The sequence below is a fragment of the Molothrus aeneus genome, chromosome Z, assembly GCF_037042795.1.
Source record: "Molothrus aeneus isolate 106 chromosome Z, BPBGC_Maene_1.0, whole genome shotgun sequence".
Classification (NCBI taxonomy): domain Eukaryota; kingdom Metazoa; phylum Chordata; class Aves; order Passeriformes; family Icteridae; genus Molothrus; species Molothrus aeneus.
This window is the reverse complement of record NC_089680.1, coordinates 52,391,104-52,416,766: the sequence shown is the minus strand read 5'-3', so window position 1 is coordinate 52,416,766 and position 25,663 is coordinate 52,391,104. Positions and strand designations below refer to the sequence as shown.

Below are 25,663 nucleotides of genomic sequence, written 5' to 3'. Positions count from 1 at the left end.
CCCCTATAAAACATTAAGGATGGCTTTTGTTGGAGCCGGCGGGAGCCGGTCTCTCACGCGACAGCGTCCCGACTGAATAATTTAAAGCTCGTAAGGGATCGGCCTCACGGGAAGCGAGGCTCCGCAACCCTCACAAGCTCCGCGGCGCGGGCGGCGCCGGCCCGGCCAGGCGGGCCCAACCGGTTTATGGCGGCTCCGGCTCCTGCCGGCCCTAGCGGCGGCGGGTCCGCCCCGGGGCGGGGCGGCGAGGGCGGAGCGGGCCTGGCCCGCCGATTCGGAGTGCCTTGCGGCCGCGGGGTGAGTCCCGCTGCCCGTGCCGATGGTGCTGATGACCGAGCCGCGGTGCGATGCGGAGGAGCCGAGGGCAGCGCGGGCCGCCGGGCGGCGGGAGAACAGGGGCGCTCCGCGGCTGTGAGTAGTGCCCCGCCGGGAGGGGAGCTCCGCGCGGGGCTGTGCCCGGGCCGCCCACCGGGCAGCGCCGGGGCCGCGGGGAGCTGCGGGCGGGGCGGCGGGGGAGCCCCGAGCGCTGGGGCCGCGCTGCGGGGGCGTCGGCCTGGAAGTTCCCGGGAAAGAGTCACCAAGGGGCCTCCGCCTCCAGGCTTAAGTGAGCTCGAACACCCACCCCTGCTCGGGCAAGATCCGCGCTCGAGTTCAGCGTTGAACTCCGAAGTTGCAGTTTAGGAGCAAAGAGTATAAATACTGCTTGTAGTAGTTTCACCCAACAGCCTGAAAATCTTTCTGCGCTGTGGTACTTAAATACAGTAATTGTGCTTTATCGCTTATTTTAAAGTGCACGGGCTCCTGTGGGAAGTTGTGATCCTTTCTTCTGGGTGCCAGGAAAACCCAGAACTTTATCGAAAGTTGACATAGTCTGATACAGGCAAGAGACATTAAAATAGGAGTTCATTCTGATGTCCCAGAAAGCAGAGGATGCCCCTTCTCAGGAGAAGGTTGTCACTTGCTGGTCCTGGCATGGTTCCCCGCGGGGCCGTACCTATACTCACGTTTCTGCTTTCTAACCTGAGAAGTACCGTAAAAATTGAGCAAGTGAAGAGGTCGGAAATATTCTTCATGAGGAAGAGGAGGCCCTGCTGGCTGGTAAAGGCAGTCTGCTTGGACTAACTGATGGAAAGTAGGGACGTCAGAGTGCTCAGAGGGGTGGGAGAACTCCCCTGAGGCTGCTGACCTTCCCAGCCTCTGATGATGACTGAGAATGTCCAGAGTTAAAGGTTCACTCCTGCATTGGTCTCTTGCTTCCTGCAGAGGTCTCAAGTTGTTTAGGTGCTTGTGAGCCATGGCCATGACCATCACGTGAAAATGTTGCTGAAATCAAGCAGCTGTCTGTTTCCATACCAGGCTCCCAATTCACATGGGTCTTGGCAGTCCCAAGGACAGAAGTTAAGCATCTGTGAAACAAGAAACTAAAACATGTGGAGCTTTCTCCTCAAAAGAAATAAATAAGAGTTAACTTTCTCCTAAACTGGGATGATTCCTCTTCCTGAAGAACTTTTCTTCACAAATATTTAATCTTAAACAGCTTCCAGGAGAAAGGCAAACAAGTTACCACCAGCTAGCTCTTTCTCTTGAAACAAATTCTGAGAAAGTCTGTGTTGGTTTTTGGGTTTTTTCCCCAGCTGTTGTATGCATGATGTCTAAGCAGGTGTATTCCTCAAGTATGTATTGCAGTGAAATCTGTTGCCAGAAATAACTTGCTTGTTAGAGAGCACTGGGAATCAAAGTGTCTTCTAAGTGTCCTTTATCCTGTATGGTGTAATCACATCAGTGACTTCACACCACAAATGAAACATAAGTCCCAGACCTTCACTACAGTCTTCTGACTTCAAGCCTTGGATCCTGGTCCCTGCACAGAATTATGCCAGTGAACCTAATGAAATTTTTCAGGTATGCAAGATCTGTATCAGATTTTTCTCTTGAAAACAGAACTAGGTAGTATATGGAGAGCTTGATCTCAGAGGTATTGAACATGCACAGGTAACTGACCATCTGTTTTGCCCCCAGGTGTTTAGTCTTTCAGTCCTTCATCAGTTAACAGTTTTAGAAGCAAGGTCAGTCTTAGCAAGTGTGATAAACAGAGAAGTCTTACTCACTGTGACTCTCTGGCTTTTTTTAGCTATCAATTTTTGCTGTTCAGTAGGTGTCATGCAGGGAAGAGCTAGGTGGTTTGTTACACTTTAAGATACAGTGTTCAGCCATAGTAGCCTGACAGCAGGAGGGTGAAAAGACTGGGAGAGAAAAGAAAAAAAGAAAAACTTGAAAAGATCATCTTAAACTAGAAAATTGTTGAAGCATTTGCTCTTCGGAAACAAAGTTGGAATTTCTTTTCCAGCCTCATTTTATTGAGAAACTTGTCTGAGAAACTCTTGTGTTCATTTGATTGTGAGTTAACCTCACAAGCCATGTATCTTTGGTTTGACTAACGTGAAGTTACAGGGGAGATTGTTCAGATCGAGAGCAGAAGCATGGCTTTAATTCAGCTGGAAATGAGATTGCTAGAAGTTGAATTGTTGAAGATTTGGTATTAGAAGATGTTGTACATAAGTGTATGTGGATTTGGTGGAGTTTCATTCCCCTCATGTACTTCCAAGGAACAATATGCAGCTAACAGAGCTCATGATGACCTCTATTTGAAAAAAATATTAGCGGGATTATAGAGGTTTAGGGAATCTTTAGTGTTTTCCAAAGCTCAGCGGGAAGAGAGATTCATATGTGTGAAGAGATTTATGTACCTGTACTTCCTGGAGGTATGCTTACAATGTTGTTCAATTTAGAGATGAACTTCATAGCTTACTATGCTGCTGGTGCCATAAAGGCTCTCTGAGGGGTAGATGCATCTGAAGGACTGAAGCTGTAAAAGTATTTTGGGTTGTTTTCGTTTTTTTTGGTTTTTTCAGTGTTTTCTTGGATTAGTTTTTCTTAAGTGTTTCAAGATTAGAAACTTCAAAGTTCATATTTATCCAACAGTGATTCAGAAGAGTGTTAAGTACTTTCATACTGAATCAGAAAATGGCCTACTCTGGCATATTTAGGGATACTTACATATTTGCAAAGTTTCCAGTAGAGCTCTGTGAGTTGTAACCCCAGAGATAATACTATGAGGAAGATGGGCACTGTTATTATGCAGACCCAAAATAGTGATGTGCCAAAAGTTTGTCATTATGTGGAGCTCCTTCCAAGCAAATAAAAAATTTGTGGATGGAAAAAAACTTTCCAAGTGGAGGTCCCTAACCATTACCTCCTGATGTGGCCTTGGACCAAAAAGGAGTTAACCCTTACACTGTATCACTGTATTTAGAGATTTTCTTTTTTTTTTTGACTGGGAAGTGGGGTGTGTTTGTTTTGTGGTGGCACTGGACCTCCCGTAGAAGCTGTCAGCCTTATTTCAGGGACAGTAGGTGGAACAGATGTTTGAAAATTGAGCACTGAAAATAAGAGTGTGGCACATTAAGGAGAAATGGCAGAGGAGTAATAGCAAGTAGTTCTCATGCTTTGTTAGCATCCCTCTGCTTTTACCCATGCTTGCTTCTGACAAAGTTCATGTAGCACGTTCTGGTGCCACTGGTAATATTTGTTCTCATATTATTCAATCTGTCTGTATAAGTGTAATGTGGTGGGTTACCATATGGCAGCATTTCACTAACATTAAGTGGCACATTCTATCCCCTTATGATTTACAGAATCAGGTAATGTCCAATTACTGAGTGTAACTTAAAGAAATGAAGGGACTGGGACTTGAAAATCTGAAATATGTGGAAGGTTTTCAATTTTTATTTTTTTCTTTTTAGCAAAAATGCGTTGCAGGTACTGGGGAAGATATGCTACTGCAAGCAGTGGAAAATGCTTGCAAGCAATTTGGGTACTTCTGGGCAGGGAGAATGTGATTTTTATGGTTTGTTTGTCTACCACATTATTCTGCTGTAACAGATGTTTCTTAATAACTATTTATCAATTGATAAATTAAAACAGAATTAATTGAGTGGCTTGTGCTTAATCAAAATTCACTTCTTTTTCTTAAAGTCTCTTACTTGAGAAAAATACAAAGTGCAGAGAAAAAAGGGGAAATTATTTATTACCGACTTAACCTAGATCAAAGTTGAAATAAAACTTTAACTCCTTTCCAGCAAAAGTGGGGAGTTTTTTTGTTTTGTTTTTTTTTTTCTGCAAAGAGGAAAAGTGTAAGTATGTATTTTCAGGGGATGAAAATATGAATGCATACTAAGTATCATATTTTTTAATTCTTCCCTAGTAGTTCTTCCTTACTTTTATAGCAAAAGTTGTGACACATGATCTCCAAAGAAGGAGAGGCTTGTAAATGAAACATTTAAATTTATGTGTGTGACAAGAGTTTTCCAGTCTAGGTTTGAACCTTCATTTGTTCATTATGATGTTTTTTGATCACTTCCCTCTTTTCCCTTCTCCTTGCCATTACTATGGTGTTCACTTTATGTGCATGCTTAAGTTATAAAAGCAGATTTTTAAAAATAATTTTTCTGTGTGTAAATGCATGGTATGGATCTGAAGAGATTTTTCTTTCCACCCAGATGCCTCATGTGGCTAATGTATTTACTAGTTATATGCAATCTGTGAGAAATGCTTATTAGGCAACATAATAACTACAGCTTTGGGCAGCAGGATTTGTTGTTGGTATTTGACAGATGATGCATAAACATCCCATCACAGTATTGTCTTACTTACTTCCATCTTACTTCCATCTCCATAACTATTGCAGTCATGTGGTTAGAAATTATGTGCTTATCTAATGAGGCCACTGCTGAGACTAGTGATCTGAATGCTCTGTACATAGCTGTTGCCAAGTCCACGTATATCCTTTCCAATGAATCTTTTCAGACCTGTGTTACTTTAACTCAACTTCTACTTGGCACTGACTATCTTTGCCTCTGTCCTTGAAAAATAGCACACTAAGGTTAGGGAGGTTAATAAGCTCCAGAAAGAGTGACAGGAAATAATATGTGCAGATAGGGTGCAGATAGGCAGCAGACAATTTCAGCGGAACAGAGAACATAGAGGCAGACTGAAGCCTTTACCCTCAGTGGATAGAAAAGGCAAACCTAGTTATCTGACTATGAAACAGTAGTTCTGTACATGCCCCATAAAACCAGCCATACCCTGGCATGACCTGCACATGCCTCAGTTTAGCCCTCTGACTGTAGTTTCAGTCTGTTTGTGAAAGACAGAGCACAAAAGACTGTTGATGTTCTTTTGTAGCTGCCATCTATGCTATACTAGTTCAAGAAGAGCTGTTTAGATTTGCTCAGCCTTTTTCTCAACAGGAAGGAAGTTTATCTTAAAAAAGTCCATTAAATAACAGGATTATATCTATTCCTATTTGGTTTTGAGAAAGTTTAAAATATATGTAAATGTGCTATGGCCAGCATAAGAGTGGGTGTGTTTTGCCGTGGAGGACAGCTTGTTGCCAGTGGAAAGGCTCAGACTGAAGAAGTAAGCTTTGAGAGCATTCAGACTCAGTGTCATGGTAACATAGAAAAATAGAAAAAAAATTGTGAAAATAGAAAACCAATTGTCATTAGCAGATGTCTGGCTACCATGTGTCACATCTGATCCTAATAAGACTACCTTTTTCCAAGACTCTGGAATGAAAATGGTTCCTTATATTTGGTGTCACAGTCAAAAGCACTGTTGTGACTGGTGTTGGTTAGATCCGTTGTTGGGAGCTAGTATTTCCTAGTGTGAAATAGTAGCTTTTGTATTCAATTATCCACATTGTTCTAGTCTTTTCCGTGAACACATGAGCAGGTCTGTAAGAGTAGTCATAGGTTGAAAAGATAATAATGGGAAATTCAGCATTGCCAGATCCTTGGTGAATGGTTCACTTCTGTCCTTGGTGAAAAGCATCAAAATGTACTTGGGTGTTTCTTGAAACTTTTGTCTCCTTGATTAGATGTGTTTTAAACTAGGAAAGCCTGGTAAAGCACAGTAGATAGAAGCAATGAGAAGTTCATTTTCATTTCATTGTTTTTCATTTGGCTTTGTTGTGCACTATTCTTGCTGGGGAACCTCAGAGAAAATGTAAATAAGATATTTAGGAGCAGAATCTAACACACTTTAAACAGCAAAATCTTATCAATGATTTTGGATTATCTTTTATCAATGCCAGTTTTCAAAGACATTGCTTTATTAGAAAATTCAATCCTCCTTCTCTTTGTATATAACCTTTCAGAAGAATAATTTATTTTTTTCTCATGTACATTGATTAAAACACTTTTTGTATAGCATAGTGAGTCACTATTTCTAAACCTACCATAGAAGAGAAGCTGCTGGTCAAGGGTTTCATGGCAGTTTCACTTTTTAATGGCAGAGAATGGAATCAAAGTGTTGATAAGATTATTCCCAAACCTCTGCTTTCCAACTGCATTCTTAATAACAGTTGTTAATATAATTGCAGGTGTCTGATTTTTTTTTTCATTTTGGTTTTTGAGTTTTTTTAGCGGTTTTGGGGTTTTTGTTTTGTTCTGTTTTTAAGTGTGTGAGTCTGATGTAACTACTTAGAGTTTTTTCAAAAGCACAATTAATGCTGGAAACTGTCATCCAAGTCTTGCAGTGTGCTGAGCTGTGTTTCTCTGGAGTTCTTCCAGAACCAGAGGTGCAGCTTCAGGCAATGAGGCCAAACCTTTATGATTATTCTATGGTGATCAGGCCTTATTTGTAAAGATGCTTTTATTTTTTCAGATAGGTACATATTGTTTCTGGCTGAGTTAAGGAAAAGCTCTGATTGATAGATGTTTATATGGTAGCATTGAACATAGATAAATACTGCACCTATATACAATTTCTTTCTCATTGAATTTGGTATTGAACAATTGGTAGACCTGGCACGTAAGTGCCTTTTTTATCTTTTTTGCACCCTTAATGAGTCATAAATCAGGAATTTTTTCTTTTCCCTTTCTCCTGCCACTTCTGAAAGCTAAAGATAAAAACGTGAGTTAAGACTGTACGCTGCCTTTTCAGTATGAATTGTGATTCTATTTTTGTCTTGCTTTGGGTTAGAAGATTAGGTAGGCTAGAACTAAGGAGTTATGAAAACATTTTCTCCTAAAGGATGCAAGCAGGTTGAAGAATGAGAAAAACACATGCTCCTATCCAAAGCAGGGATAAATTAGTGTATCTTGCTTCATTTCCTTTTTTTTCTCCCTCAGAAATGTGTTTGTCCAAGATTTCTGTTGTGTGCTAGATTTGGCTATGCCTATGTTCAGATAAATAGTTGTTGGTCATCCTACTGAAACTCCCATGGAAGCTGCTTGATGGGAATCTTGTGGAGTTGAGTGAAGATACATATGAAAGGGGTTTTGCTTTTTGAAGTGGGTATATGAAACGGAAACTCTTGAGAAGACAAGAGAGCTAAATGGCTTGTGTTCCTGTTCTAGTGTTAACTTAGTAAAATATCTTGTTATAGTGTCTCTGGTTTCAGAGCACAGGGAATTCTTCTGTGGTTGTGTTTTTTGTTTTTTTTTTCTATGGAACTTGATAGCAGTCTGGTTTTGATTAGACAGGGAATACAGACAGTTAATAATAGATGGTATTTAGAGCAGAGAATTTACATACTTGCTAATGACGTCTGCGGTGTCACAGTGATCTTGCTGATGTCCAAGTGGTAAGGCAGTGTGAAACTTGATCTAGTTATTATGTGAAATGTCTATTCAGTTGAGGAGAAAAACCTGGCTTTTTCTGTGCTTAACAGTGTTGGAGGGCTTTCTGTTCAGTACTAACTCCAAAATTTCATTTGTGTTTTTAATAAAGCATTACACCACAAACATATGAAACTATTCACAGGTGAGTAATTGTTTTCTAAGAGATAGATGAGTTATAGAACACAGTAAGCATTTCTGCAATTAATTAGCTTGATACATAAAATTAGTTTCAGATTTTGAGGAAGTCCTACAATTGGTTTCATTTCTCTTTTGGTGCCATCTGACATCAAGGTTCCAGCTGTGCCTACTGATGTGTTTCATCCTAGAAATGCCTAGAGAAGCACGTGGTGTATGTGCAACTGTGCCCATCCATATGCATGTTTCACACAGCTGATGTGCAGCTGTGTAACTCTGCCTCCATTATGCCGTGTTTGACTCTGATCTCATGAGAAGAGACTTAGCCTGATCCCTGAACAACGAGAGGAAGTTAAATCTCAGTCTGGTTCATACCTATTCATATTGGCAAACTGACCTTCTCTGTCATGCAGGGTTTCGCATCTCCGCACCATCATTAATGCTTTGCTGCTCTCTGATTTGGTATAAATACATCTGCTGGCTGTAGATTAACTATACAAAAGATGTACAAAATTGTGCACTTCACAATCAGCTGCTTTCTTACCTTCCGATTTCAGCCTTAAGTACAAGCTATGTACTAAGTATATAGAATTATACAAATACCAAATAGATACATTATATTAATCTAGAATCTATTTAGCGGTTGTTAAGCAGCTTTCTTCCCCTTTGTGTTTAGAGTAGCTGTAGCTTGTTTTCTGCCTGTTTTGATAGTTTGAGAGTCTTAGTGATAGTCAATGTTTGGTTGTCCATTTGCATGGTAAGAATAGTATGTGATCTTCAAAGTGGATTAAATCACAACATTCTGAAAAATTGTTTCTGAGGGATGCGTTATCCTACATAAACAGTGTTGTATGCCACATAACACGAGCATGGCTGTAGAGCTGCAGAGCTGCAGGAGGCATTTTGCATCTGAGTGACCAGACTGTACAGACAACACCTAAATCCTCAATTTGAGCACTATTGCTAGTTTTTCCAGGATGGAGAGGACAGCAGGAAAGTTTACAGTGGAAAGGTATTTGCTTCAGTCCAGGTGTGAAGTAATTGAACTGTGTACAGTATGAATGCAAGCTCATCAGATAAAGAAATCCAGAATCTGATTACACATGCCAAAAAGGTTTGTTCAGACTGGTGTAGCATAGAAAAAATATCTAGTAGAATGATGGGACATCTCTTCTGAAAGAAAACTTCAAGACTTAAGTCCTAGTAAAAGGTAGTTGGAGATGATTGCTTTGCTAGCACATGATATGTCAAGGAAACGATGTGCTTAGGAGGAGACCTGTGACCTGCAGCATGCTAAACAATGTCCTTCCAAGCACTGGTGCATTCCATCTTACCCTCTTGTAGTCATCTCTGCTTGAAGCATGTTGCTGGTATGTCTTTTGGATAATGCCTAGATAAATCTCTTCATCCTGCTCCATATTCTCTGCTTTTAAAAACCTGCCAAAGTCTGTCGTCTTTATTTGGGACCCTTAAATGTTTGGAGTCTCTCCCTTTGACTTTAAATTTCTGTAAAAGTGACACAGTCCTTTACCTGAATAGACTCATGTAAGAGACTAAGAATAGCTTAAATAACTATCTCTTAGCATTAGGACTATTCACACTACTTTGATTTCTTTGTCAAATCCTGTCAGTCTGCCAACAGCTACCCAATTAATCAAACAGAACCAAAAGATACAGAATGTCATTTTATTTATGATGGATATTTTGTCTTGGGTTGTACCAAGCACAGTTGTGAACTTTGGGGGTGAAATTGTTCCCCAACTTCTTGGGTTGATCATTTGCAGTAATGCAGCAATTTAACTGCTGTTGCAAAATTAATCCTTTTTGTATAACACAAGTGAAACTGGACCAACAAGGCTTCTAAGGTAACATGGTGATCTAATATATATGCTCCATCCCCAGAAGGAATGTTGCACCAATGCTGAATCACATTAAACCCTTGGGAAATATGCTTTGACTCCAGTTTTGTAAACAAATGAAGATCTAACATCTTAGATTATTCAACAGGTCTTTTTTATTCCTACATAACTGATCTGCAATTTGTGGACTGGCAGACTGGTTTGTCACAACTTATTGTGGTTTCTGAACTTCTAGAGCAGTTATCAGGCAGACCAAGTAGCGTGGGTGTCCTGAGGAAGCTTTCTAGAAGGATTTGTGTGGTTGCAGGGAATTGAAGACAGTAGCCACCATATAGTTCTGGAATTTTGGTCTCTCATGTTTATGCCTGAGAAGTGGTTGTGTTTGGTTCAGTACTGGGGTTGTCAAAGACAGCAGTTGTTCCTTGAGGTTCACTTTCCAAACTCTGGCCTATTACCACTTCTCTCTCTCTCATTGTTTTTGTTCTATGCTTCTTACTCAAACTATACTTGAAGGGAATAGAGGAAAACTTGCTATTTGAGATTAATGTATTTAATCTTTTTTCTCTTGAAAAATTCCCACTAATGTGGTACAGCAATGTGGTAACTTACACAGTGAGTCTGAATTTTTCAGGTCCTGGTGAAGGTTAATGCCAAACAAGAAAGTTTGAAGTTCAAAGAATTTTATGCAACACAAGGAATTTGACATGTGCCTGCCACAAACTTTTGTTTTCCCATAAACCATTCAGATCAGAAGAGATGAAGTTCCTCTAGCTTTTAAAATTTATTGATGAATAATGTGTTTCTGAACTACATTAGAATGAGACTAAGCCCACTGCCTTGGTTTATGTATTTCATAGCACTTTCCCTTAAACATAACTAATGTTTGTGTTAAGTAGTTTAGATGCAATGTATGATTGCACTGTAAGTGCAGGACTTGGCTTTGAAAATAATCCCTATGACAACTGTTCTTTATTTGGAAACTAGAGAGAACTTCTTTTCTTTTAGCTATTATTTTAATAGGCTTGATGGTAGTACCAAATATATGAGGTTTGGGTTTGTGGGGGTTTTTCCCATTTCAATGGTTGCAATGTCACAAAGTTATTCTGCTTTGCCCTGACGTTTGCAAATCCAAGCTCTTTTTTTATGTGCATCTACTCCCAACAGTTGTAGTAAGAATCATTACAGTGATTTTAAGTGCTCTTAATCTAATTTGTTGTTGTTGTTCCTGACTTTTGTGCTCTTTTTACAAAGCATTTATGAGTACTGACTCACTCATGAAAATTTGAAAAGTGATTTAATTTCCTTGTGATGAAGGGAAGGGAAGGGATGGTTCTTCAAAGCACCTGCTGTGTAGAGCTGTAATTATCAGAAATAAAAGGACAAATCCATCTGTAGCTTTTCATTATGTGAAGGAGGCATAAGGACATAGGGTGAAGGATAGACATGATGAAACTGTATCAGTTTCTAGTAGGAAAACACCCTATTGCTACTGTCAGTGTCATGTGTTACATGGGTGAGTCTCCTCACAGCTGTGCTGCTGTTCTCTGGAGGTATCCTGGAGAGGGGAGAAGGCTGGCACAAGTTAGCTCAGCATTCCCACACACAGCTGTCAGCAGGATTAGCATATTGGGATGCCTGAGCTCTCTGCCACCTGAAAGCAGCTGGGTGGAATGGGTTCAGACGCTAGAGATTCAGGAGTAGTAGAAGTTAGTAAAGAAGATAGAAAGAATGGATGAGGAAAAGGGAGTGTGAATTGTAAGTAAAAAAGCAGCAGCAAAGCATCTAACCATGTTGACAGATGTAAGTAAGTGGTAGAACCTGTGTTATAGATTTTTTTAAAAGATATTTGTACTATAGAGGCCTGAGACTGGCCTCCTTGATCAGTTGGTAGTACTGCCATATGAGAATAGCAGGCTGACCAAGGCCATGATGGATACCAGTCAGGCTTCAGGCTCAAGCAGCTGATCTTAAAAACAATGCTGTGTTACGTAGTTCTATTCACTTGGGAGTTTCCATGCTAAGCTGCTTTTTTTGAACCTGGCAGTTTTGCCTCACCCTGTTCCTTATCCCACTCATTTCTGGCACTCTCTGGCCACTCTTGGAGCCCAAGGATTTAGGTAATAGAAATACAGCAAGACTGTGAATAAGACATTTTCAGGATTTGCAGACATTTGGAATACAAACTCCCCTATGCTTGCAGGGAGAACTTTGAGTAGGTAGTCTTTTTGTCTGTCCGTTTAAAATCTCAAACAGCATAAAACTGCTTATTCAGTTTTTTCAGGCAGATTGGGTTCCACTTGAATCTCATGAATTGCCTATTTAGTTGTCATTTATGTCAACTGAAAATAAAAGCTAATGATGTATGGTCAAGGGAGAGCTGATCCAAGAGTGAAGTTATGGGAATATAATAGGGTTTTTTCCTTATCAGCTTTGTGTATAATTGAAAGAATTGAAAGTCACAGTAATAACGTGAGACTTTGGGAGTAGGAATTCAGTGCCCCTGTGGTGGGGAGTGCTAAGGGTGCTGAGGAAGGCTTAGATATGGAAATAACTGTTCTATGTGAATATAAGATGCCTTGAGAATGCAGCATTTGTCCTGTGACATAAGTTCTGGTTTATCTGTGAGGTAGGATAGCACCTCATTAGACCTCAATTAGAATGAGGTGTATCTTCTGATCTTACTCATCAGAATGTAATAAAAGCAAAAGATCTTTTTGTGCCCTTCCTAAAAGAAGATTAAATTAGTTTGAGAAGTTCTGTTAACAAAACTTTTGCCTTAGTAAGAAAAAAAACTGTTCATAGTAAAGACAGTGCCACATGATGGCTGTAGTCTTGCTGTAAAATAGCAGAAATTAAATATTATAATGGAAAGCTTCTGTAAATGGAATCATTCAGGCCAGGCATTAAATTAGTGGGTGACATCGTTTGGCTTTCCTCTTTAATCCTAAGAGCATTCTATGGTTTTTGTGAAGCTTCGGGTTTCTGCAGGCAAGTGTGTGTATGTATTTGTCATGTCATTTTAGAATAGCATCATTCTTCACACCTGTTATTAATAACAGCTCTTTTTCTCTAAGTTTTCTGGGTTGTCATTTTGTTGGAAAGTTATGAAAAGGGAAGCCAGGGGGAGGCTCTAATGGTACATTGCTTAGCCTTCAGACTCTGGGTCCACATTTCTGAAGCAGCGGCACGTGCTGTGAAAAAACAGTGCACTGTGGTGGCAGTGTTGCTTTTTAAAATAAAACCAATGCTTTTTGTACTTGGAAAGAAATCTTTATTGCAAAGATACTGCATGTGGATTCACACAGAAGATGGGAAGTGAGAGGCAAAATAGGACCTATCTTCCTCTTGCAATATTGAGCCACAAATAGTCTGCTAAGCACCACGTGCTGCCATGCAAGATGTTTTTCTCGTGGTTTGCCAATCAAATTAATTTCCATTAGTCATTTGAGTCGGAGTACTGAATATGGAATGCATTTTTCCTAAACGAGACGTTCTTTTCAGAACGGAAGCTAGAGCTACAAATTTTATGAGTGCTGGAATATCCATGGCAATCTTTCAATTTTCCATTTTTCATTGCTGAAATTCCATCTGGAGCTCAGATGTATAGTACTGTTGAGTCAGTAGATAAAGATTTTTTCAGGATATCAGAATAAATATAAGTTACAATTATAAAGAACAATTTTGTTCTTTAATATATGCTGTATTGTCAACATGTTGCAGTGGCACTCAACATTACTGTGAGTCCTGTAATACACACTTTTATTTCTTTGGTTCTTTGTTTGTTTATTTTTTTATTTATTTTCCCCCCTGCAGTTCAGATGGAGAAAATGGAACTGATGAAAAAAGAAAGGCTGGAAAATCACCCACTGTGTTACTTCAGACCCCTACCAGTGAAATGGAGTATTTTGATGACCGGAAAAAAGTTGATCTTGATAGGTAATGCCAGAAATACTGTTAGTTTTCTTCTAGTAAGATAATTAAAATGGCTGCAACCCACTTCAAAAGCTAGACTGGGTAGCAATATTTATCAGCTATCCTAGGGTTAATTTGCCCTAGGATACACTATGCACGTGAATTGGAATCCAGGCACCTTCCTTAGTTGCTGTATTACCCATTGCAAGCAGTCACAATAGAATTTAGACTCTGAGCTGGCCTAGTTCCCCTGTTCTAGGAAAAAATATATTGCACTGTTTGGTGCCACTGCTAGTTACATTCCTTTTGTAATCAATTTGACAGGCAGTCAAACAGAGCTGCAGTTTTAGTCCTGGCCTGTTTCCAGAACACTTTCATGCTGAATATTGATTGTCCATGGTAAAACTATGACATAAGTTTTAATTTTGGACTCTGTGCCATATATTGCATCAGATTTTTCTAATGTCTCCACAAAGATATTCATTCTTCTTTTGTTTGAGAACTGAAATGCATTTTAAGTGCTTCTAAAAGCTAAAATCCCACGTGGATGGCTTGAACCTTTGCATCCCTTTCACTTTGTCAACTGAACAGTCAGTGCAAAAGTCAGTGGTGAGCCTGACACTGTTGTTTTGGTCACAAGGCAAATATTTAAAAAAAACCTAATTTAATTTCATTAAGCATCTTTGAGGAAAAGATATTTGAAGGAATATGTTATCACTTTTTTTTCCCTCCAAACACTGCAGTCTTACCTCTCATATGCTATAATTGAGTACTTTTGGTGAAGGCTAAATATAAGATTTTTGTCAGGTTCACAATTTGTTTCAGTTTGACCTGTACTTTATATAAGCACACAAATACATGTACTCACATATTTTTGAGTTTTTAGGGACTGCCTGAAATATGCAGCTGGTTTCTCTGCTAAGTCAGTGTCTAAGTCAGATTGCTATAAAATCTCTTTCCTACTGTGTCTCCATAGCACTTAGGGTTTTTCTTCCTCTCACTCATATGGTGCAATAATGGAAACTTTTGTAGCACCTTTATTTCCCTACTATATCTTTAGCACAACATATTTTTCAGTTCATTCAGTATGAGTCATGTGAATTGTTTTTTCTTCTACTGTTCAGTTTGCATCCTGAGGGCCTCTGAAAAAGAGCTACCTGATTTTTATAGTATGTTAATATGCATTTATTCTGTGCCACATAGATCTCAGAGAGAGTGCTCTCAGAGAGTGCTCTCCTCTTTCTGATTTATGAAACAGTTGTCCCCTTCTCTGTTTGTTTTTCTGAAGAATCCATGCCATTAATTCCTCCTGTATAAAATAGCAAAACTGATTTTCCCAGCCATCCACAGAGAATTTGATCTGTACTTGATTTTTTAAAGTTGTTTGAGGTTTTGTCTGGATTCCCAGTATAAATGGCTGGAGCTGTACAAGTACAGCTACCTATACAGCTGGCACTCAGAATTCCATTTCATTTCCTGTAGGGTTGCTGGTTATCTTAATGATTTCATTACATTACGCTACACTATACAGTTCATAGCCATCCTCTGACTTGTGCACCTATTCTTTGTTGCACTTTTCAAATGAGCTCGTAGCTTGTGTTACAAGGTCATAGCTTTCTGTACGCTGCCTTCCACCTCAACTACTAAGCTTTTTATCATTTTATCTTGAATTAGTAAGGAGTGTGTTTGCTTAGTATTAGTATTTCATATGTTGCCCAGAAACGAAGGTGAAGCTAAGCAATGTGATAATTCATTAAGCTGGAAAAATGTTTTGAACTTTTTGTATTTCCTTACCAGATAGTTGGTTATTTAGAATACCCCTTCTAAATTAAAAGGACCCCTTCATCAGACTGTCACAGTCAGCAGTTTAAGAAAAGATAGACTCCTCTTTATCTCTGCATAATCCTTGATGATTTAGATAAGTTATCTAAAGGATTATTATGTTCCATGGAAAAGCACATCCTGTTGGTAACTTACCAAGACCAATGAACTGGGGCCAGGCTTACATCAAATGCTTTAAATCTTCAGGACCAAGAGCAGCACAGATAGTCCAGTCCTGACAAGCAAGGGTGACTCCAAGATTGAAAGGAAAAAACGTGCCTCAAATCAGGTAAGACAGAGACTCTATTTGTTTGCCTATATAGAGTAAAAGTAAACACAACTACTATGACAGGGCTTTTGTTTAGCAACACTATAGTTCATGGTTGTATAAGGACACAGGTTCCTTTGTCATCAGTGTATTTGAGTCTGGGTAAAGCACAATATAGTATTAATAACCACATTAAAAAAAAAAAGGATTTCTTGTAAAACAAGTAGGCAGAATGGGAAGGTGTGTGGAGGACAGGAAGTGAAGCAGGTCACTTGGTTGTCAGACTGTCTAATAAAGTGTGTGTGGTTTTGTTGTCGGGCTTTTTGTTTTTTAGCTGAAGGCAAATGCACACTTTCATAAGCTGTTTCTAGATGTTCCCATTGATGAGCCGCTGAAACAAAGTAAGTATTATCCCTGTGTTGTTGTTGTCTGTGGATCCTAGATAATGTTACCCAACCAATGTGGTGATGTACAAGAGAAGCTACCTAAATTTAAAAAACTTTTAACTCCACTTACTTAGAGCTACAGGGCCTTGATCCACGTGCAATGGGCATTTTATTATAGTCTTGGAAAACTTAAATCTCTACATGTTTGGTCTATTTGGAAATTGTAGCCCACTTTGCCATTCCTGGAGAGTAGCCTAATCTAATGCAGTATTTTTTGGTACTGAATCTTTCTTAATAAAAGACATTACTTGAGACAGCATTGATCAAGTGATTAGCTGGAGTTTTTGCTGTTGATGATGTTTTAATGATGTTTTAATGATGTAGTATTTAAAAGAAGAGAATTGTACACAGACATGTATAGCAAGTGTTTCTTGAAAGGAATGCAGGGAAGGTGGTTCATGAGCAAGAACTGGTTTGCTCAATGTCTGTGAAGTAAAAGCAGTATTACTTTACATGTGTTCTATCTCTGTTGGACATCCATTTTAGACAACAACTGTAGAGCTGGAAGTTTAAAGACAAAATCTTTCATTAAAATTCTTCACATTTAAGTAATACAGTTACCTAGAAGTTAGTAAAAAGTTCATAGGAAGATGGGTCACATTCTCTCAGAAAAGATTTTTGACCTTTGGAGGCCACTTGCATGTTGCTATTCATTTTATTCATTTCAGTTGTTGTCCTTCAAATACTTTGAGTCTAAACTTAGGCCTGTGACATCATCTGAGCTTGTCAGTATTAGTTAAACTTACTGAAAATTTTAAGGTTTGACAATGTTAATCAAAAGGCATAAACCTAAACATATCATAGCTTTGTAAAAAGAACAAAAAAACCCCAGAAACCAGATTGGCTTGGCTTGGGTTGTGATTTACATTCAAGATTATAGAATTCTATTTGTTTCAGGCTTTACATGTGCTCTGCAGAAAGAAATTCTGTACCAAGGAAAGTTATTCCTTTCTGAAAACTGGATTTGCTTCCATTCCAAGGTCTTTGGTAAAGACACTAAGGTTAGTAAAATGTTTGTATATAGAACAGTAATGCTATTCTTAAAAACTTGTTCATCACCAGAAGTTCAAATTACTGTGCGAGGCTAGAATAGTAATATTTCCAAGTTTTATTGAATACAATCACTGTTTATAAGTGATGTTTGAAATACAGTCTAGAACTGAACACTATTATTATTAGAGATTGAATCTTTTGTTTAAGGACTTCATGTCGGAAAGAAACAGATGAGAGGAGAGGATCTGACAAGCAGCAGTGAGGGTATTGGCAAAACCATGCAACACAATTTGCAAAAATGTTTCTCTTGGGTTAAGTACATAAAAGAGGAGGAGGAGCTGGAGGAAGGAAGGCTGAAAAATATTAAGGCCTTCAAGGCTGTAGCTGGGGCACTGGAGAGAAGGATCAAGCATATTAAGGGATTTAGAAAGCAAGAATTAAAACTGGCTTCTGACTTGAGTAGCAAAGCTTTCTGAAGGATTCTTCTAGCAGTCCTATTTTGCATAAACAAAGAACAGGATAAAAGAAAAACAAGTTGGCAAGATTTTTATTTGTGAGCCCAGTGTGCAGATCAGAACTGCAATGTGAACTGTTGGGAAGATCATAAATTAGTCTTTCTTGGTGATCCACCTAAAGCTTAGTACCCCTGAGGTGAATGATGTGCATACAGAAAAATCAAAGACTTGGGTCTGTTGATTTGGAGCTTTTGGACTGCGCTTTTTTTACATAAACTGCTTTGGTTTTGACTGCGTCTGGGGAAACAGATCAAAATGCTTCAAGGATTTCTTTGGCTTCTTCCTTTCAGGTGTATCCTTGAACAAAGCTTCTGGTTAGATCCAGTGATCTAGGGGTTGATTAGGGGTTGAGATTATGTCATTTCTCTGGGGTCAACTGTTTTGATGGTGTACCATCTGTTGTTAAAGGGCTTTTTATAAAGTATAAAAGGTTTAGAGATTGTTTAATATTATTGACAGTGCATTGTCCATAGTGACCTTATGGGTTATTGTCTTCCACCACTTGTCCCAGGACTATTGTTGATTTCTAGTGAATGGATTCTACTAGTCACAGACAGTACGTTAATGTGGATGGGTGTGTATGTTGGTGAAAGCTGTATGACACAAAATAAAAAACAAATGGTTGACTACTGTCATTCAATATTAGTAACAGCTATCTTTGCAATTTCTTAACATTTAAGCTGCTGTACTAGCAATCTTTGGTTCAGTGTGAACAATTACAGCTACTTCAAACTGTGGAACAGCTTTGGAGTGCCAACTAAGCTAAAGGTATACAAGAATATGGTAAAACTTTACTGAGCAGAAAAACTGGTAAAATATGCAGAATGATGATGTAGTACTAGGAAATTATTTGTCAACAAGGTTTTAAATTCAGGAATATATACATGCTTACATATATGCTGAAGAGTGAAAACATTTTACAAGATAGGGTAGAATAAACACTGGAAATGTAATTATAGCAATATTGCAAATTACGCAGTTCTGGGTCTTATTTTCAGAAAACATTGCAGGGAAAATTAAGAGTGAAGGAGATAGTCCTTATCATTTATTTACAGCTTCATTCTGCTTTTAGGAATACCATCAAGAAAAAAGCTTGAGAATCAGGGATACAGTAAAAAATTATGTCATGGGAAAGGAAGGAGGAAATCAAGCCGGACAGGAAGAGGGGCATTCTTAGCAGTCAGATACACTGACAAAGTTTTCAGTACACAAAGCTTCTGTTGATTAAAACTTGTAAAACCATATAAGCTTAGGGATAAAGTGTTTTATTGTGAGAAACAGCAGATCTACACATTCCAGTTAATTTTTGATAGGAGTTCTAGCTGCAGGTTTGGGTTTTTTTTCTGAAAGCTTTCATGCAGGGAACAGCTATGCAATTCAGGAGTTTTGAGTATGCAGTAAAAACAGCGTGTATATTCAAAAGTAAAAGATTGCTTCTGCAGGATTGAATAGGTGTTGAAAAACTTTTTTTCCAGGTAGCACTCATTTGGCTGTATGTGTTGGCCTTGAGTCTTTCTTGGATTTAGACATTGTTTTACCCTTTTAAATTACTTTCTATGTTGCCTTCAGGTAAATCTTTTATTCTGAAACAATTACTGTTCCAGATAAAAGTATTTGTGATCAAACAGTGATTCCACCCTTCCAATCTAATGCTGTGGGAGCAGTGCAGTAAGCAAGTGCTGAATGCACACATTAGTTTTGATTACAGTGATGTTGTCCATCTAAACTACACACAGTAGAATGCTGTTTACATCTCTGATTTAAAGTTCTTTAAGGTGAATTGTGAACTGAACCAACTAGAAAAATTGTAAGCTGCTTTCTTGTAGCAGGATTTGTGTTCAAGCAGTATTTGGCAGTCTTGCAACCAAACTGTTATTTACAAAGATTTTTTTTTTTTTACCCGGTACAATTTTTCATTTCATGATTTTGTGTTACTGGTCTGAACAAAAGTTAACAAGAAACTGCACAGAGTAAATTCATTTTCCTCCAATGGCATATTTTAATTCAGTGTTGTGATTGCAGACTGAACAAATTATGAACACTTCTAACCTTGCTTCCAAATTTCTCAGGTAGATCTGAGAGCCTGTGCCAAAAATATTTTTAACAGGATCTGTTTCTTAATCATGGGTGTTATTATATTATATACATATCCAGGATTATTATATTTGCCTAACTCACTAAATCTCTAGGGTTTTCAACTCACTGTCTTCAAACAGATTTTTACCATTATAAATTGGGATTTACAGAAAGAACCCATGCAGAATATCTGAAGCAAAATACTCTGAAACTTAGCAGACATTACTCTAATGGTGTTGGATGTAAACATAAAGGAGGAAGGAAAATTGAGAACTTTTCAGTGTAAATGTAGACTGCCTCCTTGGCACACACAGGAATCAGTTGAAGTCAGCAGGTGTATCAGTATTGGGTCTTTCAACCTGCTGAAGGACGAGCTGTTTACTCACCTGCTTGTTGCAGATCTGTAAGTGGTGAGAAGACTTTTGTGCTCATCATTCAACAAGCTTTTCTTGTCTGACACATTCTGAAATATTTGGTTTCTAGACAAAGAAGCATAGCTTTAAGATTGGTTCATTTTGCTGATCTGCAGTGCACTAAGCCCATAGTCTTGTGGGAGCCAGAAGGGATCAGGAAAGGAAGACACAAACAAATGCCTGGATTAGCATATTATAAAAGGAGAAGTAAAAGTAGTTAGGTGTGATTTCAGATTATTACTATTTCTTATTTTACATGAAATAATAATAATCAGAAGGGCATTGGAGACATCTTTAAATGGTGAGTGTTGAAGGTCTAGCTTATCCCAGTAGCTGGGCTGGCCCCTCAGCAGAGAGTGTGATGCAGATTTGTATGTGAGTATTGGGATTCCAATGCTACATTTACCTTGTTTCAGATTAGTATACCTGTACTGTCAGTGACGCTTCTGAAGAAAACCAAAACTGCCCTTCTTGTGCCAAATGCTCTGATCATAGCGACAGTGACAGATAGGGTAAGTACTGGTAGAGGACAAGGTATTTCAGTGAGAAAATAAAGAATAGAATCTCTGTTTGCCACATGGTCTCTGTAATCATTCACTCCCTGTTTTCCAAGAACTCATAGCACCAGAGGAACTGGAAAAGCTGAGTCAGGAGGTGCATGCACAGAGGGTTACCTTCTTTGTTAGCAGCTCTGTCAGTGTTCTTCCATTTATTTGTATCTCTTACCTAACCAGTCATACTTTAGACACATAAAAACCTGTTGCTTACAGTGATATTCAGGAATTGTACTTGCATCAATCAGTAGAAAATATGATTATCCTATGAGCAGCTTCAGAAACAATGCATTTTCTTTGCACAAATATTCTGTGGGTGCAGGAGACAGTACCTAAAAGCAAGTTTGGGGTTTTGTTTGTTTGGAGTTTTTTTAAGGGTTAGGTAAAATGTAGCATGAAAAGCGTTTTAAAAGAAAAAACAGATCTGGATTATGCTCTTGTTCCTGCAGCAGAACATGGTAACTTATATGTGCCTGTTCTGTGTTTGTGTGATAAACATCAAGTCAAAGGCTTAGAAAGGACTACAGGTTTTTGCTACCATACTTTGTTACTTGATCACCAGCAAAATCACCTGTCAAGTTTTATTTAGATAAGAGGAAAACTGTATGTCTTCTGCAAACAGTCTTGGAACTTCTATTTTGCAGTACATGTTTGTCTCACTACTCTCCAGAGATACCACCTACAAGCTATTAAAATCTATCTGTACACATCTTGACGTAAGTACTAGTGGCAATGAAGATGGTATGTAGTTTGTGTTCATTATTACTGCTATCTTGCTGTGAAATGGTACTTTCTGCTTGTGTTCCTTGTTGACAGTGCTACTTTTTTTCAGGATACAAGCATGGGCAACAGTCCAAATCCCTCTTCTGCAGAAAACAGCTTCAGGGCTGATCGCCCTAGAACTCTGCCCCTGGTAAATGGCTTAAAAGTTTGTTCTTTTGTTGCATGGCATCTTTCATTGCAAGTACTATTTATAATGCCTGAAGAAGGGAAACTGAAGAGAATTGTGACATCTGTTTCTAAAATTTCCATGAGTCTTTAAGCTGGAAAACAGTTGGAATAATTAGCATAATTATCTGTGACGTGCAGTTTATATACATGCGTAGGCTTTGGATTTATTCAATGTCTGCATGTTTTCCATATCTCTGTCTAGCAGTCAGATTTCACTGTACTGACATAAAGTCTGCCATGGGCAGTTTTTGCAGTGTTTCTAGTAGCAAACCTTCCTCTGTAAAACAGTTACTCATGTGCAAGAACTCTGAAGCTGCCTGTGATAACCAGAGTCTAAGTCTATGGACTTGCCCTAGACTTCACAGCTTGTCTAACTTAACAGTCTTTCTTATAGACAAGGCAGGAGATGAAGCTTGAATTCTGGTGATCTTATGGACCTTATTTTTTAGTTTGATCTCAACATGTTGATGTCAGAGATTGTTCCTGGTTAAACAGTTCTGAAGCTTGGATCTTTGGTTCAGATTCTAGAGGAAATTAGATTGTTTTGATTTAGAACAGGGCTAAGGCTTTTTGTGATTTTTTTCTCCCCATCAGGATTTCAATGAAGATTATTCTGATCTGGATGGAATAGTGCAGCAGCGAAGACAAGAGATGGAAGAGTCCAGCAGCACAGGCTCACAGACACCAGAGCTGGAGTGCTTCCAAGGTGAGTGAGATCATGGTGCCCCAAGAGAAGGAGAATGGACTAGCTCTCAGTTTTGCTTCTGTATCCCCTTCTGATGTGGAATCTAGATTTGTTTGGTCCTGGAGAATTATGTGCATTTTCAGATCTTCCTCAAGGCCCCAGTATCTGCATTTCTGTTACTATGGCCCTCTGAAGTCGACACTCAGGCAATGACTTTGTCATCAGTAGATCTAAATTGTTGCTGCTTGTTCCAGTTGCTTAGCCATGTGAACAGAGATAGAATGTAGGAGCCATTCATGCTTTAAAACACGAAGGAAAAACAAACAATCAAAACCCATTTTAAAGTAGTTCAAGTCACAGTGCAACTTCTGATCTATACAAATAACACTTTGTACTATGGTCACTTTTGGTCATCAAGGTTATTTTTGACTTTTTTTTTGTGGGGATTTTTAAACACTCATTTTATTCTTTGCTGCTATTAAGATATTTGAAAATACCATCCAAAGTTGTTCTTTCTTTACCACACTCTTTGTAATCTCTTGTATCAAGTTCTTCACCTAACTAGCAGCTGTTCTTCATAAATCATACTTCATAACTTCATGAGTACAGCAATATTTGTTTTGTGTAGCTCATGCTGAATGTTGTTATGAAAACCTAGAGTATTCTCTTACACAATTAATATATATTAAGATATTAATGTGTTGTTATGCTGTTAGTACTCTGGGTTCCATCTTGACTAATTTGTATAAGAAACTGCTGAAAGACAGTGTCATTTTTTATAGCAGTTCTCTGTCATGTTATTTTTTATTAACTCCTTTTTTCTCTGTGTCTTTTGTTCAGCCAAATAATTTGGAGTTATTTGCTTTCATTGGTATTTTACATTTACAGTGCATCTGTCTTTAATTGTGTGGTGCTGTTCATTAAATTGTGGCGTCATCACATGCCACAGAGTGCTTCTAAATAATTTTTTAACTTGCTGTCTTACTTCCTGTTGGCTAGTAACTACTTCAAGCCATTTCTTTTTCCACAAATGAAAACTAATATGCAGGCAAAGAACCATCCTAGGAAAAGGAGTTGAAAGTAGGGGTGAAAGGTAGCACGTCTCTCACTCATGGTTGTTTTTTGTCCATCATTAGAGCAAGTCCAGGGTAAACCAGTAGAGCATAAAACTGAGTGTGATTAGATTTTTCTGTTCCATTTCTTTCAAGATACCACTGGCATTTTTAAAGACAGTCCGGAGAGGAAGTTTTAATGTCTTTTTTAAAGTAACAATGCACTATCCTCATTTGGTGTTGCTATTAAAGTAATTTGGAATCATTATTCTAGCAAATTCAGGCCTTTTGAGAGATTACTTTTGTGACTATAATCTTCTGCCTGGAAATTCAATAGTAGCTTTCAAGATTTTCATGGGTTGCTATCTTTTAAAAGATCTGGAATATAAATGCAACATATATTATCTTTTTTCAGTCCAAGTGCTTCTTTTTATTTGTGCTTTTCTTTTTATGTTGATGTGGAACTAGTACATAAACTGTTTCAACGATACTTGAACCAACTTCTGCTTTTCACCCAAAAGTACAGAAATGCACCTTTTAAAATTTTCCTCTTTTTCTATTTCTTGACCAAAATAAGCTATCAACAATTTCACCTCTGTTAAAATTCTTTCTTTTGACAGATTATCATGTTGTTGAAACAGAGACTCATTTGAAAGTTTCCAAGCCTGAGGCCAAGTCTGTTCGTTCAGATCCACATAGTAAACGTGGGCCTGATGGAAAAGCCCGAAACAGTCCTCGAAATGGTAAGAAATCAAGGACAGATCTGCAGCTGGAATAACTTGAGATAAGTTTACAAAGTACATCAGTTCACATAACATGGAAAAGCTCTTTCTTGTTTCTCTCTCTACATTATCTGTTGCATTCTTCAAAACACTGTTTATATTCTGTGGTCTGCTCTGCTCAAAGTAAGACTTGGTTCTTTCCTTTGCAGGCCATTCTGAAGCCTTCAGGTTCCTCCACAAAGTGAAGTCCCAGAAGCTGTTATCTCTGAACCACATACTTGTATTTTATGCAATTCTGTAAGTTAGCAATAACAAGATTGTGAAAAACTAGGATTTTCTTACATTTACATGATTGATATAATCTAAGCTTTACTTGAGAAAAGGAAATTATTGGGAATTGTGGCCTTTATACTTCCCAGAAATGTGTATATACATACATACATATGTACATATATCTATATAAGCCTGCTGCGTCAGGCTTACACTTAACTGGCCATTTACTTTTAAAAGCAAAGGGTCTTTTGAGTCAGAAAATTTTAAAAGTGTTTAAGTACTTACAGAGGTTCCTTTTGCATGTCACTTAGCAAACACATACTCAGGTTTGAGATTTTCATAACTGTCTGAATGCCATTGATGCTATTCCTGAAATGTTTCTAAGAACAATACCTTTATTATTGAACATGTGTAAGTAATAATTTAAATAGCTTTTAACAACGAATTTGTCAGATGCTGCTAAAGTTTCCTTAACTGATACACTTTATTTTTCTCTCTTACAGTGTTTGTGTTTTAATACTTTCTACCTTCTACATGAGATATAAAATCAGTGTCCTGGAGGAACGCCTTATGTCCATGACAGCCTTTGATTCACATATTAAGGAGTAAGATAAACTCTGGAAAAATATTGGGGATTTAAAATCTTTTTCCAGAGCAATGATTCCATGAAAAAGGTGTAACTTCTGTCTTCAGTCTTAGTGTAATTTGATTAGTATATTCGAAACATACTTCATGCTCTTTGAGCTAATACATCTGTTTTGCTTGTATAAAGCTTTGTGTTGTCTATATACCATTTAGAAACTGATATCCTGTCTTTCTGAAATAAAAAACCCCACACTAGAAAAACAAACCAAAGCAAAATCCAAACACACCAAGGGACAGGTATCTGTGTATTTGAAGAGGAAATATAGAAAGGCACCATAGTTACATAAATAATTCCTTTCTGTAGCTGAAGTCATGGCTGTCATCTGCCCCTGCAGTTAGGTGTTTTGTTTTGTTTTTTTGGTGTTTGTTTTTTTTTTTTTTTTTTTTTTTTTTTGGTTGGTTGGTTTTTTTTTTTTGTCTCCATGTTGCATAAATGGGAATATGCAAATATTAAATGGAGCAGCAGTGCAGAGGTATGTGATTTTTTTCCAGAATAGTTTACTTCCCTCTATAAGCTGTATGGGCTCCCTGCTCTTGTCTTTGGAAGTTAAACTGGATACTGCTGAGAATACTAATCAGTTTATTGAGTATTAGATTTTGCATTAACTCTTCTCCCCTTCTTATAACAGATTTTTTTCCCTGAACTGCTCTGAAAAAT

General features: G+C 38.2%; 1 protein-coding gene across 2 annotated transcripts in view; it reads left to right on the top strand.

The window, feature by feature from the left end:
• Window positions 1–261: 261 nt before the first annotated feature.
• The window catches only part of GRAMD2B (GRAM domain containing 2B), a 30,635-nt gene continuing 5,233 nt past the window's right edge, over window positions 262–25,663 (top strand). Inside the window, exons 1-12 of one of the 2 annotated variants that reach the window (XM_066569005.1) lie at window positions 262–297; window positions 13,493–13,615; window positions 15,620–15,701; window positions 16,015–16,081; window positions 17,024–17,127; window positions 20,540–20,635; window positions 21,322–21,393; window positions 21,510–21,590; window positions 22,223–22,334; window positions 23,986–24,108; window positions 24,297–24,384; window positions 24,864–24,965. In XM_066569005.1, the coding sequence (XP_066425102.1) occupies window positions 13,575–13,615; window positions 15,620–15,701; window positions 16,015–16,081; window positions 17,024–17,127; window positions 20,540–20,635; window positions 21,322–21,393; window positions 21,510–21,590; window positions 22,223–22,334; window positions 23,986–24,108; window positions 24,297–24,384; window positions 24,864–24,965 (968 nt within the window). In that variant the 5' untranslated portion in view covers window positions 262–297; window positions 13,493–13,574. Of the gene's footprint in view, window positions 412–13,492; window positions 13,616–15,619; window positions 15,702–16,014; window positions 16,082–17,023; window positions 17,128–20,539; window positions 20,636–21,321; window positions 21,394–21,509; window positions 21,591–22,222; window positions 22,335–23,985; window positions 24,109–24,296; window positions 24,385–24,863; window positions 24,966–25,663 lie in introns of both variants that reach the window. The other variant, XM_066569004.1, reaches the window with a different exon arrangement.